Source organism: Aythya fuligula, chromosome W (assembly GCF_009819795.1).
Source record: "Aythya fuligula isolate bAytFul2 chromosome W, bAytFul2.pri, whole genome shotgun sequence".
Taxonomy (NCBI): Eukaryota; Metazoa; Chordata; class Aves; order Anseriformes; family Anatidae; genus Aythya; species Aythya fuligula.
In genome coordinates, this window is record NC_045594.1 from 18,623,749 (window position 1) to 18,642,847 (window position 19,099).

At 40.9% G+C, this 19,099-nt stretch overlaps 1 protein-coding gene across 1 annotated transcript in view; it reads right to left on the reverse strand.

The window, feature by feature from the left end:
- The window catches only part of LOC116501394 (polycomb group RING finger protein 3-like), a 73,776-nt gene extending 55,634 nt beyond the window's left edge, over positions 1 to 18,142 (reverse strand). The window contains exons 1-6 of the mRNA XM_032206926.1: positions 18,061 to 18,142; positions 17,003 to 17,120; positions 15,516 to 15,612; positions 8,334 to 8,389; positions 6,450 to 6,560; positions 5,417 to 5,502 (exon numbers count right to left, since the gene is read on the reverse strand). Of these exons, the coding sequence (XP_032062817.1) occupies positions 5,417 to 5,502; positions 6,450 to 6,560; positions 8,334 to 8,389; positions 15,516 to 15,612; positions 17,003 to 17,111 (459 nt within the window). The 5' untranslated portion in view covers positions 17,112 to 17,120; positions 18,061 to 18,142. The remainder of the gene's footprint in view (positions 1 to 5,416; positions 5,503 to 6,449; positions 6,561 to 8,333; positions 8,390 to 15,515; positions 15,613 to 17,002; positions 17,121 to 18,060) is intronic.
- Positions 18,143 to 19,099: the final 957 nt, after the last annotated feature.

Sequence of the window (19,099 nt, forward strand, 5' to 3'; positions counted from 1 at the left end):
GTTATATCACCTTAAGTCTCAAAAGGGGGGAGATAGTTGTAATTAGGCATGCACAGAAGAGCCTAAAAAGGAGCCAAGAAGAATGGCACAGCACAATTACACAGCCTATATAGGTTATCATGAATATTCATTAGATATAGAATATGCGTGCATGCAATGTATAAATGTAATGAAGAAACTGGCATTGGGTGTGCTTGATTTGTGGAGAATCCACTGAGCACCCAGGCCTGAATAAATGCAATATCTCTCCTTAGTGTTTGAATTGGCTTATTGCACGCAGGGTAAAAGGATCCACTTTTTCAGACAACACCCCTCCAGGACCACGATAAGACCCAATTTGCATTTACTTGGAAAGGGATACAGTATACCTTTAATAGACTGCCTCAGGGATATTAACACTCCTCTACCATTGCTCATAATGCCTCATCAAAGGTTTTAACAGAAGTCCCCAGTCTACCAGGTGTTACAGTATACCAATATGTCGGTGACATCTTGATAGGAGAAGAAAACTCGAAGGAAATTGGACATACCATGGAAGGTGTATGAGAAAAAAATGTTAAATTTAGGATTAGAAATTCCTCTGTCCAAATATAAGGGACCCGCACAAGAGCTAAAGTTCCTGGGGATCTGGTGGATTAAAGGAGCTGCTTCTATTCCCCCAGAAAAGAAGAGAAATGCTCTAATTTGAAGGAAATAGAGCATGGGCAAAATCCATCTAGCATGAGGGAGTTAGAGCAAGTCCTGGGAATTTTAGGTTATTATTGCTCATCCCTTATACAATTTGCTCAGAAAGGGAAAATCATGAGAATGGACTGAACAGCATGAGAACACATTAGAATTATTAATAAAAGAACTGAGGCTATTCCAGCAGCTAGGTCCTTTACACCTAACCTTATGCGTGTAGAATGGGGATTCAGTGAGCATGGTTCCCATTGTAATTCTGGCAGAAGGGACTAGAAGGACCAGAGAGACCACTAGAGTTTAGTTCCCACTCTTTGAATGACACCAAAATGACATATTCTGATTGTAAGAAACAAAGTTGTGTTTTTGCAGTAGAATGTGTTTTTGCAGTGGAAAATTCCACTAACCTTGCATATACAACCCCCTTGGGCAGCCTGTACCAGTGTTTCATCACTCTCACCGTAAAAAAGTTTTGTCTCATATTTAAGCAGAACCTCCTATGTTCCACCTTGCACCCATTGCCCCTTGTCCTATCATTGGATGTCACCGAGAAGAGCCTGGCTCCATCCTCCTGACACTCCTTTACATATTGATAAACATTAATAAGGTCACCCCTCAGTCTCCTCCAAGCTAAAGAGACCTAGCTCCCTCAGCCTTTCCTCATAAGGGAGATGCTCCACTCCCTTAATCATCCTTATTGCTCTGTGCTGGACTCTCTCAAGCAGTTCCCTGTCCTTGAACTGAGGGGCCCAGAACTGGACACAGTATTCTAGATGTGGTCTCACTAGGGCAGAGTAGAAGGGGAGGAGAACCTCTCTCAACCTACTAACCACACCCCTTCTGATACAGCCCAGGATGCCATTGGCCTTCTTGGCCACAAGGGCACAGTGCTGGAAATTCCACTAACCTTGCATATTCAAATTCCACTAACCTTGCATATTCAAAATTGATTGTGCAGGCATGACAGTGGCATAGCAGTGGGGACTATGTTAAGCAGTAAGGGGAAGGTCCCACTGTCCCAAATTAAGGAGGATAGCTAAGAAAAACAGGACAAGCACTGAGAAATCAGTAAAAACAAAAATCATGGGCCCTCTAGTCATGAGAGAAAGAAAAAAAAAAAGAAAAGGAGAAATTAATGGTTAGTCAAATTAAATTGTACATATATGATATAGCAATGTGTCGAGTAGCTTGTGAACCTGTAGTACTCAGCCAATGAGGAAACAGGGAAGGAATCAAGTATCAGGTAATAGGGAATATAAGGTTATGATATACTTTTACTGTGCTCTTCTACTTGCAGGACGCCCACCACTGCAATTGCAAATAAAAATGCTACTTCACTGAGATACTCGCCTGAGCCTATGTTATTGGCTACAGAGTGTTTCTCACAAGATCTTGAAAAAGGCTTGCTGTCCCTAATGCAAGCAGTGAAACAGGTGGAACAGAGAAGAAAAGGACAGGTGCTGATCTCTTCTCTCTGGTAACCCGCAATAAGACCCAAGGGAATGGCTTGAAGCTGCAACAGGGGAGGTTCAGGCTGGATATCAGGAAAAGGTTTTTCACCAAGAGGGTGGTTGGGCACTGGAACAGACTCCCCAGGGAAGTGGTCATGGCACCAAGCCTGACAGAGTTCAAGAAGCATTTGGACAATCTCAGACACATGATCTGATTTTTTAAATATTTTTTTTTGGTGTTCCTCTGGGAACCCAGGAGTTGGACTCGATGATCCTTATGGGTCCCTTCCAACTCAGATATTCTATGATTCTATGACAGAACATGTTCATCCAGGGACCTTTCTCTCTCCTAGATATAGTTCGTAAAGTTACACCGCCACCTGCAGGCATTGCCCAGAAACCTGGGCTGTAAATGGTATGCCTATCTGGAAGGTATCAATGAAATTATGCCTATTACAGAAGACAACATTAAAGTATGTAATTTGCAGAAAGATATAGACAGCACTTTGTTATTCCAAAACCAGACAAGCAAACCATCTCCAATTCAGGAGGCACCTCATCTGAGGGAAGGCAGTGACCTTGAAGGAGCATGGTTCACCAGTGTATCATCCTATAGGCAAAACAGTGAGTGGAATTATAAGTCTGTGGCACTGGAAGCGGCCACAGGGGAAAGGTTAAGTGAAACAGGTGGAGGAAGTGTGCAAATAGGAGAGCTTAGGGCATGCTATTAGCTGCACAATATGGCGCCAGCCATATCTACATAGACTCATACACTGCTTTCAAGGGAGCCACAGAGTGGATAGGCCACTGGGCAGCCAATGACTGGAAAGTAAATAGAGTCCCAGTCTGGCAAACTGACAGCTGGAAGCAATTGCTAGAAATAAGAGAACAAAGGGTGCTGCACATTGGTCTGGTAAAAGAGCATGATTGGTCAGCTTCCACTACTGCCAATTGAACCAACAAGTGGATAGCCTTACATGACTATGGAAAATTGATGTCATGAGTGATGACCACTAATGGGAACACTTACTCGAATGGTTGCATGTAAAATGAGGCCACACCCAACAAACCAACTTGTATCAAGAAGGCATAGCCCGAGGATGGCCTGTATCAGTGAAGTTGTGCAAACAAGTGGCCATTGCCTGTTCACAATGTCTTTTGAGACTGAAAAAAAACCCACATCAAACATTTGAGTAAAGTGCCTCCCCTACATATCCAGGACAGAAAAACACTGTGGCACACCTGGCAGATCGACTATGTAGGTCCACTGTGACCCTCAGGGGGTAAAAAATACATATTGGTGGGGGTAGATGTCATCTCAGGAATTACCATAGCCACATAGCCACAGTAGTTGCAGCTTCCACTGGAGAAAGTACAGTCCATAGCTTAAAGGAATGGTTTACTACAATCCCCCTTCCAGAGGAGATTCAGAGTGATAACGGATCAATTTTTACAGCTGTAGTTATACAAGACTGGGACAAGGAGGAGTGATCTGGTGGGTATTCCATACTCCATTCTATCCCCAGGCCAATGGTATTGTTGAACGGACTAATGGGTTAGTCAAGCGATTTGCTAAAACCCATGAATCTGGATGGCATCTGCGACTGTCCAGTGTCATCTATCAATTAAATAATAGATGGAGTGGAGATAGTTGTCCAAAGATGAAAGCTTTTTGTGCTTCTGCTACATTTTTGGTACTAAAGGCAGATGTAAAACTGAGGAAATACCCTACTGGCTTTTATGCAGGTCAGCTTGTGCTGGTTAAAATGCCTCAGATTGGGACAGTGTTAATGGTATTAACAACCCCAAAGAACCTTTACACTTGGGAAGTGAAAGATAGTTCCAGGAAACTACATCGAATCAGCACTAGATGGTAGTACCCACCTTTTAACCTAAAATCTGCTGGTTGGATAACAACCGAGCACCTTTTCTTTTGTCTGTTCCCAGTTACTCTAAATGCTGTTTTCTACACCTGGGATCACAGACTCCCCTATACCAATCTAGAGTGTTCCCAAGCAGAGTTGATTTTATTTGTTGGGTATTTCTGTTTTTTGTCTTATCTGTAAACCAAAACTGTAATACCAGCCATCATTAGGGAAGGGGAAGGAGGAACCTTACCCACTGAAATTCGCAAAGAAATCTGGGATAATGCATCAGAGTTTGAAAAGGAGTTTCAATTCTGGTGGCAATTAATCAACTTCACTTATCATTCAAAGTACAAAAAAAAATGTTGGCTTTGTCTTTACTATATGCAATGCTTCGATATATACCATATACCCAATTACTGTGCTAGGATTAGAACCCAGAGCATGTGCCCAACGAAATGTAAATAAATGGCAAACTGTTGATGTTAATACATGTGTTGTTCGAGAACAACAAGGTTTCATTTGTGAGAGTAACACCCTTAAAGCTCAAGATACCTGTCTAGATACAGAACAGAATATCTGCTGCTTTGAAATACATCCCAATGAGATTCCTGGAACGGTAGTTCTATACATTGGGAAAGGGTGTGTATGTATACAAACATTATGTAAATCCTTGTTAATAGATGATATTGTTAATAGTGTTACTAATCACTCTGATATTTCTAACTTTTCCATAATCATAGATTGTGATTTTAATTTCTCTGCACCCATAATTACTCATGAAGATTTGTCTTTTGACTATATGCTATATCATGAACTGCAACCAGCACCTATTGGAATGTATTTGACCCTAGTCAAGCGACCCCTCCACCATCCTGACCTGGCAAGCCTCCTACAACAGGCACAGAGAACAGGACAAAAGACTCTTATCACAGTCCATCAATGACAGTGAAGAAATACATCAAGTGTTGGAGAGTTAGGAAGGACAGAGAATATCAAAAGTGGGAAGTCCACATATACCCTTAACATGATAAGGATTAAAATAAATAGTAAATTAAAAAAGACTTTTCATTCTAGTTATTGAAACATATTCTGTCCTGATGCATCAGAGTGGCATGAGAGTAGACCCTTTCAGAAAAAGGGCACAAAGTACTTGAAATCTAGTTGAGATGAAAACCAACACAGAATTTAGCTGATAGTCCAAAAACTCAGAACTAGTTATAAACTATCAAACCTCAATCAAATTTCCCCACAGCTACCTAAAAAAAAGACAAAGTTCAAGTTTACACAAAAGCATGGGAGAACACTGTATCTTGTCTCTGTCAGAGGGAAAAAAAAATAATAATTTAAAGTAGAACAGGACTGAAGCTGAAATAGAAAATAAAACTAACAAATTACCTATATCAGAAGTAAGCCCACCTGTTCATCACTTCGATGATAGTCATTATCTTCTTCTTTTTCTTCAGAAGTTTCTTTGTTTGAATTTTCATCTGTTTTAGTTTCACCTTCAAGAATAAAGCAGAGCATTAAATTAGACATCTCAGATGACAATTAATCCTGAAACAAAGTCAAGACTAGTCAAGAGCAACTCGTTTTTTCTTTTTTGTTGTTGTTGTTGGTTTGTTGTTTTTTTTGTGTTTGTTTTTCAAAGTAATTAGGTTTGTCAGAACATGATCAGCTTCTCTTCTAACCAGGAAAAAGGTTGGAAAACAGCTTTATTCTTGGTAGCAGAAACGTATGTAATGCGTCTACCCTTCCTGGACATTAATCCAAAGCTTCCCAAAAAAGGCTTCTTGTCAATTCAAAACACCTTGCTATAAATTTATCAGGGATCATTCACTATTGTGTACAACTGGTATGCTCTCCTGACAGTCATAAATTTCAGAATTCTTTTGCCCTAGAATAAATACACACACACCTTAATATAACCACCACATCATTTCTGAAATTAATGTCAGTACAGTTCAGTACTGGAATAAAAAATAACGTAATAACTTAATAAAAAATAACCCTGCCTCCAAGTCATGGCCATCTACTTAAGCAACATCAGCTGCCAATAGGCCCACACAGTCAAAATGGGAACAAGTATATAGTGCAGCGCTCAATATAACCAGCTCTGCTAGCAGCCCAGAAGCAGAGTATCATCATAGAGCTCCCACATAGATACTAATGAAGATCTTCACCAGGAACGCATTACAGCCAGCTAAAAGAACATATTCTATAAACAAGTCTGATGCAAAACAACAATACTGGACTCGGTGAGTTCAAAGATGGTGAGCACATATATAGTCCAATATACATGCACAAACAAGCATTGTACAGTATTATACAATTACATGTGTTAATAAATATTAGCTAGACACCTAGCTATGACAGATCCTTTCAGCAGTTTAATGGCAGTCTGTTTCCCACCCCCCCTACCCCAAGACAGAATAAACATAAGACCATTTACCACTGAGATATGAATCTAGATGTTGCTTTGAAGAGCATGTCTCCCCTTTGATGTCCCCTGGTACTTCCATACCCAGTTTGTGATAGAATTCCTTCTGCTTTTTCATTTCCGCTGTTTACAATTGTACATATTAGTTATGTAATAAAGTTATAGCCCAATATTTATCAAGGTATTCTAAAATGCTCCTCTGACCTGTAAAAGAAGCTTGTCAGGCAGAAAGTAGTATTAGCACTTTTTGCTACTTCTCTGCTCTTGCTGCCATAATCGCATTACCCTAGATCTTATTCTTGAGAGGCATAATATTACCAAGTCATTTGCAGAGCTATTATTACACCATTATGTTATTATAGATAAAATAGATTTTAAATACTATACCATACTTTGTATTTCCTCCTTCAGTATTTCTGTCAAAACATTGGTTTTGAATGTTTATGCTTATTTCAATAAGGCCAAGTGCAAGGCGCTGCATCTCAGTTGGGGCAACTGCCAGTATCAGTGCAGACTAGGGCATGAATGGATTGAGAGCAGCCCACAGAGAAGGAATTGGGGGTACTAGTGAATGAAAAATTGACTATAAGCCAGCAATGTGCACTTGCAGCTCAGAAAGTTAATCATATTCTGGGCTGTATCATAAGAAGTGGCCAGCAGTTTGAGGGAGGTGATTCTCCCTGTCTACTCTGCTCTCTTGATACTCCACCTGGAGTACTTCATACAGGTCTGGGGCCCTCAGCACAAGAAAGACTTGGACCTGTTCTGTTAGAGTGGGTCCAGAGGAGGACCACGAATATGATCAGAGGGTTGGAACACCTCTCAGACTGAGAGAATTGTGGTTGTTCAGTCTGGAGAAGAGAAGGCTCTGGGGAGACCTTAGAGGGGCCTTCCAGTACCTAAAGGGGAGCTACAGAAAAGCTGTGGAGGGACTCTATCAGGGAATGTAGCAATAGGACTAAGGGGTAAAGGTTTTAAACTGAAAGAGTATAGATTTAAATTAGACATTAGGAAGAAATTATTTACTATGAGGATGGTGAGGCACTGGAAGAGGTTGCCCAGAGAAGTTGTGGATGCCCCATCCCTGGAAGTGTTCAAGGCCAGGTTGGACAGGGCTTTGGGCAACCTGATCTAGTGGTTGGCATCCCTGCCCATGGCAGAGGGGTTGGAACTAGATGATCTTTAAAGGTCCTTTCCAACCCAAATCATTCTATGATTCTATGATTTATGATTTTTCAATATCTTAGAAACAATTTAAAAACAATCCCTTTACCTAAACTTGCTTATAAATGTCTGATATTGTCCTCATTTGACAGCTTGATTGGATTCTACTTAAATAAAAGTAGCAACACACCACTGAAAAATAATACTGAATAATTAATATAAAGCATTCCTTTAGTTCAACAGATGCATGGTCCAAATAGATTATGAAAGAACAAATGTTTTGCTAGCAAGTACCTTGGTATTTAAGTATGTTTTAGGAGAAGAAAATTTAACTGAAAATAAAAATTACACTAGATTAATATTCTGTCTCTTAGAACTCTGCAAACCTGGCAGAAAAGACATGAATACATACACAGTTTAAAGAAGAATGTATGCAATATAGAGAATGCCAACATGAAAACTTTGTAGTGCTATTTAGGTTAACAAAATGTTACTTTTCACCGAAACAAACACTAGTATTTTCATTACTGACTTTTCAGTAATGCTGCTAGTACAAGTCTAAAACAGAAAAAAGCACTGAAGTATAGAGAAGTAGTGCTAGAACTGGAACAAGTGAAGATGGTATTTTTCATCTTTCCATGAATACTTTTCCTCACTTCCTCCTTTCATTAATGAAAAGGAACTATGTGTAAATCTAACATTCAGTAAAAACAGGTCATACAGAAAACTTACCTTCTTGGAGGCCTGGCACAAGTTTGTAAACAATATCTTGCATTGTTCTATCATGACTAGCAGGGAAAAAAAATGAAGGTTTAAATTAGCCATCTTGATTCAAAACATTTCTCTTTAAGAGATTCCATATTAAATTGACTCCACAAACCTCCGAAGTCTTGTAAGAAATATACTGATTTCGGATAACTGAAATGTCTAACAGAAGACGACAGTAACAGGAAAGGAATGCAGACAAGGTTCAGGCTAAGACAAGAACTGAAAAAAAATTAAATTGACAGAAGTTTAACAGAAATGCTAAGAAGGATGGTCTTTACGTTGCAAAGGAAGGAATCCTGTAAGAAACGTTTCTACCAGCATGTATATCAGTAACATACTCTCGAAATTCTTTGAAAAATTTGACAAAAGTATGTTTAGCTTTTCTGTTTCTAGACTCTAGACACTTGTCCTGGTTTCAGCTATGATACAATTAATTTTCCTCCTAGTAGCTGGTAGGGTGCTGTGTTTGGGATTTAGGATGAGAATAATGTTGATAACACACTGATATTTTAATTGTTGCAGAGTAATGCTTACACTAAGCCAAGGACTTTTCAGCTTCTCACTCTGTCCTGCAAGTGGGCAGGCTGGGAGTGCAGCAGGAGCTGGGAGGGGACAGACCCAGGACAGGTGACCCAAACTGGCCAAAAGGATATTCCACACCATCTGACGTCATGCTGAACAATTAAGATGGGGGGAGGCTGGCCAGGATGGGGGGACTGACTGCTTGGGGATAGGCTGGGCATTGGTCAGCAGGTGGTGAGCAATTCCATTGTGCATCACTTGTTTTGTACACGTTATTATTAGTAGTACTATTATTATTATTACTTTATTTTCTGTCCTAATAAACTGCCTCTGTCTCAACCCACAGGCTTCATTTTTCTGATTCTCTCCCCCCATCCCAGAGAGGGAGGGGGGCGGGTGAGCAAGTGGCTGTGTAGTGCTTGGCTGCCGGCTGGGTTAAACCACAACTACACTTTTCTTTTAATAGAAATTATACTGCTTCTTATCCCTTTTAATTAATCTCTCACGTTGCTAGGTTTTTAGCTATCCATACTGGGATTTTTAAAAAACATGAGGAAAGGAGCCTATAGGGGAAAAAAAAGGAATGGAGCAAAGAAAAAAAAAAGTGTTTGCTCTTAATCAAAATTTTACTCAAGAGCACCATCATGTAGCACAGAATCCCATCTAGCAAAAAAGGGTGTAACAAAAAGGACAGACTGATCCAAAACATAAGACAGGAACTGGGAGAGCAGGACTAGTTAAGATTCTAAACTTCCATTCTTCAACTCACCTAGGTAGCACTCTGATGTTTTCAACCTGTTTCAAAGTGTAAATACAAGCTGCCCTTTTCTGGATTACTCTAAAACAAGTCATTGCCTGAAAGGACCAGAACATTACACTGAATTCCAAACTATAAATAAAATTCAATACAAGCTAAAATTTCATCTTCAGCTGCTACCAGGGCATTAGCTCCAGAAGAGATTACAGTACCAATCTCCAGCTTTGACTCTCAGGTTAGGATTTTTAAGTGCCATTTACAGTTTGCAGGTACATCTCCCAAAACATTTCAAAGTAAATGAATGATATTAGCCACCAGCATGAGAGAAGAGAGAATTTAACAGTATTCTTAGCCATGACACATGAGTTTCATGACTCCTGTGTTTGTTCAACGTATTCCCCAGATGGCTGGGTGTTATGGTTTAAACACCGGTAGGTAGCCGAGCACCATGCAGCTACTGTCTCACTCCCCCTCCTCAGCAGGACAGAGGGAGAAAATATGATGGAAAAAATCGTGGGTTGAGATAAGGACAGGGAGATTGCTCATTAATTACCATCACAAGCAAAAACAGACTCAGCAAAAGGGAGATTAAATTAATTTAATGCCTATTATCAACAGATCAGAGCAGTGAGAACTAAAAGCAAACTAAAAACACCTTCCCCCCATCCACCCTCTTCTTCCTCTTCCCCCCCGAGGGGTGCAGGGGAAAGGAGAATGGGGGTTGGTGTCAGTCCATAATGCTTTGTCTCTGCCACTCTGTGGTAGTTTTACACTGCTAGGCAGCTGAGCTCCACTACAACCGCTCTCTCACTCTCCTTCCTCAAAGGAAAAGGGGGAGAAAATACGATGAGAAGGGCTCAAGGGTTGAGATAAGGACAGGGACGTGACTCAACAATTATCATCACGGGCAAAACAGACTCAGCATAGGGAGACGAGAGAAATTTATTACCTATTACTAGCAAGCTAGAGAAGTGAGAAACAAAGAAAAACTGAAAACACCTTCCCCCCCATCCACCCTCTTCCACCTCCTCCCCCCAAGTGGTGCAGGGGAACAGGGAAATGGGGGTTGCAGTCAGTCTTCTCCTTCGCCTCTCCTTCATGGTCAGTCTCTTCCCCTGCTCCAATGTGGGGTCCCTCCCACGGGACGCAGTCCTTCCCGAACAGATCCTGCATGGGCTTCCTATAGGCAACAGCTCTTCAAGAACTGCTCCAAATATAGGTCCGTACCACAGGGTCTATCCATCAGGACCAAACTGATCCAACATGGGTCCCCCACGGGCGGCAGCTCCTGCCAGATCACCTGCTCTTGTGTGGGCTTCTTTCCATGGGCTACAGGTTTGATCCAGAGTCTGCTCCTGTGGGAATTCTCCACAGGCTATAGCCTCCTTCAGGTCATATACATCTGCTCCACCGTGGGCTCCTCCACAGGCTGCAGTATAGAAATCTGCTCTGCTGTGGTACACCATGGGCTGCAGGGGGACAATCTGCTTCACCATGGTCCTCTCCACAGGCCCCAGGGGAAATTCAGCTCTGGTGACTGGAACACTTCCTCCCCCTCCTTCTTCACTGAACTTGGTGTCTGCAGTTCTCACTCCTCATTCTCCCATCTGCTGTAGAGCAGCAGTTTTTTCCCCTTTCTTAAATCTACTCTCACAGAAGTGCAACCAATATCACTTATTGTCTTGGCTTTAGCAAGTGGCGGGTCCCTTTGGAGATGGCTGAAACTGGCTCTTATCTAACATGGAGCAGCTTCTGGATTCTTCTCACAGAGGCCACCCCTGCAGCCCCCTACTACCAAAATCTTACCACGTAAACCCACTACATAGTCCTTCATTGTCATGCTCTTCCCCTATTCCAGCATGGGGTACCTCCCATGGGATGCAGTCCTTCCTGAACTGATCCTACATGGGCTTCCCACAGACTGCAGTTCTTCAAGAACTTCTCCAGCATGGGTCCGTACCATGTGGTGCAGTCCTTCAGGAATGGACTGCTCCAGCTTGGATACCCCAGGGGCTGCAGTTCCTGCTAGACAACCTGCTTGTCCATGGACTGGCGCACGCTTCGTTGGGTTAGAAACTGGCTGGATAGCCGGGCCCAAAGAGTCGTGGTGAATGGAGTCAAGTCCAGTTGGAGGCCAGTCACTAGTGGCGTCCCACAGGGCTCGGTGCTGGGGCCGGTCCTCTTTAATATCTTCATTGATGATCTGGACGAGGGCATCGAGTGCACCCTCAGTAAGTTTGCAGATGACACCAAGTTAGGTGCGTGTGTCGATCTGCTTGAGGGTAGGAAAGCTCTGCAGGAGGACCTGGATAGGCTGCACCGATGGGCTGAGGCCAACTGTATGAAGTTCAACAAGGCCAAGTGCTGGGTCCTGCACCAGGGGCGCAATAACCCCAAGCAGAGCTACAGGCTGGGAGATGAGTGGTTGGAGAGCTGCCAGGCAGAGAAGGACCTGGGAGTAATGGTGGATAGTTGGTTGAATATGAGCCAGCAGTGTGCTCAGGTGGCCAAGAAGGCCAACGGCATCCTGGCTTGTATCAGAAACAGTGTGACCAGCAGGGCTAGGGAGGTGATTGTCCCCCTGTACTCGGCTCTGGTGAGGCCGCACCTCGAGTACTGTGTTCAGTTTTGGGCCCCTCGCTACAAGAAGGACATCGAGGTGCTTGAGCGGGTGCAGAGAAGGGCGACGAAGCTGGTGAGGGGCCTGGAGAACAAGTCCTACGAGGAGCGGCTGAGGGAGCTGGGCTTGTTCAGCCTGGAGAAGAGGAGGCTCAGGGACAACCTTATCGCTCTCTATAGGTACCTCAAGGGAGGCTGTAGCGAGGTGGGGGTTGGTCTGTTCTCCCACGTGCCTGGTGACAGGACGAGGGGGAATGGGCTTAAGTTGCGCCAGGGGAGTTTTAGGTTGGATATTAGGAAGAACTTCTTTACTGAAAGGGTTGTTAGGCATTGGAACAGGCTGCCCAGGGAAGTGGTGGAGTCACCATCCCTGGAAGTCTTCAAAAGACATTTAGATGTAGAGCTTAGGGATATGGTTTAGTGGGGACTGCTAGCGTTAGGTTAGAGGTTGGACTCGATGATCTTGAGGTCTCTTCCAACCTAGAAATTCTGTGTGTGATTCTGTGTGTGATCCTCTCCACAGGCTGCAGCTGCCCAGGCCCAAATTGCTCCTGCATGGGCTGTCTATGGGCTGCATCTTCCTTCAGGCAATATCCACCTGCTCCAGTGTGGGGTCCTCCATGGGCTGCAGTGACATGGTACACCATGGGAAGCAGGGGGACAACCTGCGTCACCATGTTCCAACAATCTCAGCTCTGGTGCCTGGAGCGCCTCTTCCCCTTCCTTCTTCACAGACCTTGTCTGCAGGATTGTTCCTCTCACAGCTGCTGTGCACTGTTTCTTAGCCTTTCTTAAATATGCTATCACAGAGGCACAACCACCATTGCTCAGTGTCAGGTCCCTTTTTGAGCTGGCTGGAACTGGTTCTTATCTAACATGGGGCAGTTTCTGGTCTCTTCTCACAGAGGCCACCCTGCAGCCCCACCCCCCCCCCAAAAAAAAAAAATAAAAAAAAAAATCTTGCCATTTAAACCCAATACAATGGGGATGAATTAGATCACAGATTTTTGTAACTACAACATAATACAAAGTTCCTCCCTATTAATTCTCTACTGAAAAAACACCAACTTCCAAAAGAGGTTGCACAAAGGCTATCTGTTTTTATCTTGAAGGGGCAGTGTTCTGTAACTGCCTCAGGAAAATACTTCCCCTAGGAGGACATCCTTATTTTTCAAAGCAATAGAGAAAAAAAAATAGAATAAAGAATGGGATCAATTTTTAAACAGACAATACTGTACATTCAGTGTCCATAAACAACTGTCAAATCCACTTCTAACTTTTCAATTAGAGGTCAAGTTCTCAGGCCTCTCTTAGCATTGAAAACAGCCTTCTGAATCAATACACGGAAGCATTCCTGTAGCTTTACAGAGGACAACCACACTGTGTGGTTTTCATGCCATTTGTTTCTTCTTGCCTACTGGCATGGATTTGTCATCGCTGTTTTGTCATACTTCAGAATACACTTTAGTATAGTCTCTATGTCATTCTCAAAAGGTATAAGGAAAATCTTATTTCAGACTCCTGAAGGGGACTTAGTTTTGAGCAATTCGGAAAGTTTTTATAGGACATCCAGAATTGTCAGTGAAAGTGGAGAGAATCAAATTAATTTTCTGCAACCATTCCTTCAAAAGCTGCACTAGAACCAAGACAGGCACATTTGAAGCAGTGTCACAAACAAAAAGAAACTGCATTGAGGTAAACAAGTCTATTCAACATGCAGCAGCTATTGTGAACACACTATCTCAATACATTTATATCAGTGGAAGTTGAAATTGTACAAATCTCTAGTGCAGATCCAGCCAAGTCAGGTGGTGTCCTGGTTTCAGTTAGAACAGAATTAATTTTCTTCCTAGTAGCTGGTGGAATGCTGTGTTTTGGCTTAGGATGAGAAGAGTGCTGATAACACCCCGATGTTTTAATTCTTGCAGAGCAGTGCTTACACCAAGCCAAGGACATCTCAGCTTCTTGCTCTGTCCTGCCAACAGGCAGGCTGGGGGTGCAGTAAGAGCTGGGAGGGGACAGACCCAGGACAGGTGACCCAAACTAGCCAAAGGGGTATTCCATACCATCTGACGTCATGCTAAACAATATATAGGGGTGGCTAGCCGGGGGGAGGGCTGGACTGCTCGGGGTTAGGCTGGGCATCGGTCAGCAGGTGGTGAGCAATTGCATTGTGCATCACTTGTTTGTACATATTATTATTATTTTCCTATTATCTCCATTGTATTATTATTGTTATTGTTATTGTTGTTATTATTATTATTATTGTTATTGTTGTTGTTGTTGTTATTATTATTATTATTATTATTATTATTATTATTATGTTGTTATTATTTTATTGTTGTTGTTATTATTATTTTCCTGTCTTATTAAACTGTCTTTATCTCAACTCACGGGCTTCACTTTCCATTTCTCTCCCCCGTCCCAGAGAGGGAGGGGGAGGGGGACCGAACGGCTGCGTGGTGTTTAGCCGCCGGCCGGGTTAAACCACAACAGGTGGTATAAACATTTGACTGATATCTTTGAAATATTTAAAATAAGAGGAAATCATTGAAGAAAAATAAAGGTAATGTACAAATAAACACAAAATACACTGAAAAAGAAGGAAATTAAGATATAACACCCCAATCATGTTAGGTCATGCAGTAAGGGAGTTCTATGTGGGAATGAAAAGAAGTAGGCACAAACCTTATATTCAGAGATTGTTCCATTTAAGAGGTTGAAGCCACTAGTCTAACTTTTCTGCTGCCATATTTCTCATCTGTACCTATGAACTAAACAGTTCTTTGAAAGACTAAATCAACAATAATGCTATGTATTTACGGTCTTTGAACATACCCTCTATGTCACTGAAAACCACTGTCCAACTGACAGTTATTTTTCTAAAGATTTTGGAAAAGTGTAATTCAAGTATATGTTCCATATTTGTAACTTCTATGATCCAGGCATACAAAACTAAAAGTCACTAAAAGTGACTAAATCTCATTAAACTTCTCTCAGGAATTAAACAATAAAGTCTATTGTGTTTGTCTGATTTACTTTAGAAGAACTGCAAATTCACAGAAAAATTCAATACCTTACCTCCTTTATATAAATATTTTATCCTCTAATCAACCTTCTTTATATATATTTAAAATTCTGATAAGCAAATTTTAAAATATCTAAAGAGAAACTTTGCTATATTTGAGAGGTTTATACAGTCCAGAGAGTAACTGGTTGTGCTTTACACTTTCATACTGCACACTTACCCGATATACTGTAATGGATGGCTCTGGTGTATAACTATCCTACATGTTGGACAGGTGTTGTTTTCCTCCAAATACTTCACCAAGCAGCTTCTACAGACTAATAACAAGAACATTAATAAACAAGAAAAAATAAAACAAGATGTAGTTTGAAGAAAAAGAAGCTTGCTATATACAGTTTAAGAACCACATGGCACTGTAATCATGAAGTTAATTTGTGACCTCAACCGCTCCTCCTCCTCCTATGTCTTCCCCTCTAGGCCCTTCACCATCTTAGTAGCCCTTCTCTGGACACTCTCCATTGGACCAACCCTAGCAGCTTTACTCACTAAGCCCAGGGAGTGAGCATTGGAATCTACTCCAGTGGAATATTCTAGCAGATCCAGTTGCAAGGGTGAGGCCCAAACCTGTCTGAACCACATAAACAGAAGAACCAAACTCATCTTGTAAAAAACACAATCACTTGCCAACAGCAGATCCTCCAGTTCAGAATAAGCAGATACCAACCTCCTAAACTCAGCTCAGCACGTCAGCTCAGTTTGTCACAGACAAAGTAAAAAGATACAAATGGGGAAACACTTTTTCAACATCTGTTTTTGAAAAAGCTGTCCCCTACCCTTCCACTCATAACATGAGGCTATGTGTCTCCTCAGAATTAATACCATAAGTCTAAGGATGAAACCAAAAGCAATAAAACTTTCTGAAAACATAAATTCATAAGACATAATCCACAAGGAAAAGCAAAGCAAAGCAAAGAAAAGAAAAAGAAGAGGGCAGTAAAACCTCCCTGGCTTCTCAAGAAAGCCCTGTAGGTTTGCTCTAAAAATTCATTGCTATATACAAACTAGAGAAATGGCATGGCCTATGTGAAACATGCTTGCAGTGCATGTTTTAGGGTTGCAAATAAATAAATAAGTACATTTTAGAACAATGAAAAAGTGACCCTCTAGCAAGACCAAATGCAATACTTAACGGCAGCCTTACAGGATTTGGGACCTAACAAAGCAACTCCTAGATTAGGTTTCTAAATGCTTTACTCCAAACAGAACACTGAGGAACTTTAGATTTGGAGCACAGGGAGAAGGAGCTCAAGAATGAGCTAAAAAAGAAAAGCAAATACATTAAAGCTGATGAACAGCATCTATAAATCAAATGCAGTGGAAAAAATGATCTCTGGCAAATCTGAAACACCATACATGTATAATCTCTGTAGAGCATGCCACATTTCTTCTAGTATTCAACAGGAAAACTACATTCCTGAATATACATTGCTGTTGATTATATATATGTTTTAAAGTTTCCTCTCCCTATTTGTCTCATGAGACAATATATATTGCTTTATTGAAAAATTGTAAGTGCATAGCAAAGCTTGCATTATTCTGGTTGAAAAACAGTAAATTTTGAAACTTCAACTACAAACTGTTAAAACATCTAGTATATCAAGTACAAAAACAATTTTAGCTTATTCACAGAATTATATTCCTACTTACAAGTATGTAAGCATTCTGTTACAGTGGTAGCATCAATCAGGTATCCATTGCACAATTGACATGTTATGTGGGCATTAATGTCCCAAAGCTTAATCTTTCTAGTCATCATCTTTGGTATCTGTAAAAAAAATAATAAAAATAAATCACCCACACATTAGATAGGAACTCAGATGTACCAATGACGTAAAAGTAGTTTTGGAATGAATTATTAACTATAATTCACATTAATCATATGCTTATGCAGAGAGCTTCAGGTTCTTGTATACTCATGCACATATTTTGAATGAGTACCAAACTTTTAAAGGATGATAAAAATTAATGGTGAAATAATTGAAATCTACACTATTTTACATGTCCAGATTTCAGAATGGAAGACTCCTAGTACATTACTAATACTGCTCTCCTACTTACCAAATGTGGTGGGTTAGTCTTGACTAACAGCCAACCTTCCACACAGCTGCTCATTCATTCCCCCTCCTCAACAGGACGGGTGGGGAAATAGGAAGAATGGGAACAAGAAAGCTTGTGGTTTGAATAAAGACAAGGAGATTGCTTACCAATTACCACTGCAGGCAAAACAGACTCAACTTGTGGAAAATTAACTTTATAGCCAACAAAAATAAAATTGTAATTACTAAGTCAGGTAGTGGGAAACAAAAAGACAAACATTAAAACAACACCTTTCCTCATCCCCCTTTCCTTTATCTAACTTCACTCCTTCACTCCAGACTCTTCTACCCTCCTGAGTGGCACGTGGGAAACGGAGTGGGGAGTTACAACCAGTAATGGTTTCTCTCTGCTATTCCTTCTTCCTCATGCTTTTCCTCTACTCTGGTATGAGTTCTCCACAGGCAGCAGTTCCTTCAGGAATATCCATCTGTTCTGGCATGGGTTATCCACAAACCGCAGGGAATATCTGCTCCAGTGCCATGGAGCAAGCAACTCCTCCTCCTCTGATTTTGGTGTTGCCTCTGTTTTCTTACTCTTTGTTCCCAACTTCTCTTTCTGTAGTGCTTTCTGCCCTTTCTTAAAGATATATTCACAGAGGTGCCACAAACCTTGCTGATGGACTCATCTTTGACATGTGGTGGGTCTGTTGCAGAGATGGTTATATCCAGAACATGGCAGTCCCTGACATCTTCCCACAGAGGTCTAACCACACTAAGTTTTGGCATCTCTATATGGTTAGAGCATGATTTTTAATTCATATCTGAAAAAGGGATCTGAAAAGTAAAATTAAAAGGGTTTCTGAAAAGGTAAAAATCAAATTAAATAAAGAAAACATGACAAACTAAAACTGTTGTCCCACCAGTAGAGCTACACCCTGTTTTATTAAAAAATGTGAAGTACAGACCTTTTTTTTCCCTCCCTTACAGATTAAAGGGTGCTACAACCACCATTAAAGAGAAGGCATTTGGAATTTAAAAATGAAATAGCTTTTTAAAAATATTTTTTGACAACATTGCTTATCACTGTTACTGAAAACAGGCTACAAAATGCATGCCTTAATGAAACAAAGAAATGCTTTAAAATGCTGTTTTAGAAGAAGCAATGCCAGATATATTTGTAACTGTTTAGAAAGACAAGAAGAAACTTGCAGCAAAATGGTACATTATAAAGATGTAAGTTTGATTAGACTACAGATACTAACCAACCTAATAGAGATTTAGATTAGACTAGACATACTAACCAACTGATGTGCTTCGCAACTTTGTTTTTGTTTTTAATCTGAAAAGTGAACATTGATTTAACATTCAAAGTACTATTAAGTCACCTTTATCCTTTCTCTTTAAAGTAACATCTGAAATCAGAAGTTCTGAGCCAACCATGAGGTTATTCCCATTTGAGCTGTTTTGTTTAAAGAGGAAAAGAGAAAATAATTCTAAAAAAAAAAACAAAACACACAAACTACTGAAACATATAAAGAAGAAATGAGAGGACTCAAATTACCACCTTAAATGAGACATTAAAATTAGGAGCAACAATTAAAAATACTTTAGAAAAAATGTATTTAGGAATTTATCAGGTTTATATCATATAAGAGGAAAGCGCATATTGCAAAGTGAATTAAATAATCATCCATTAACTATTTTTTCC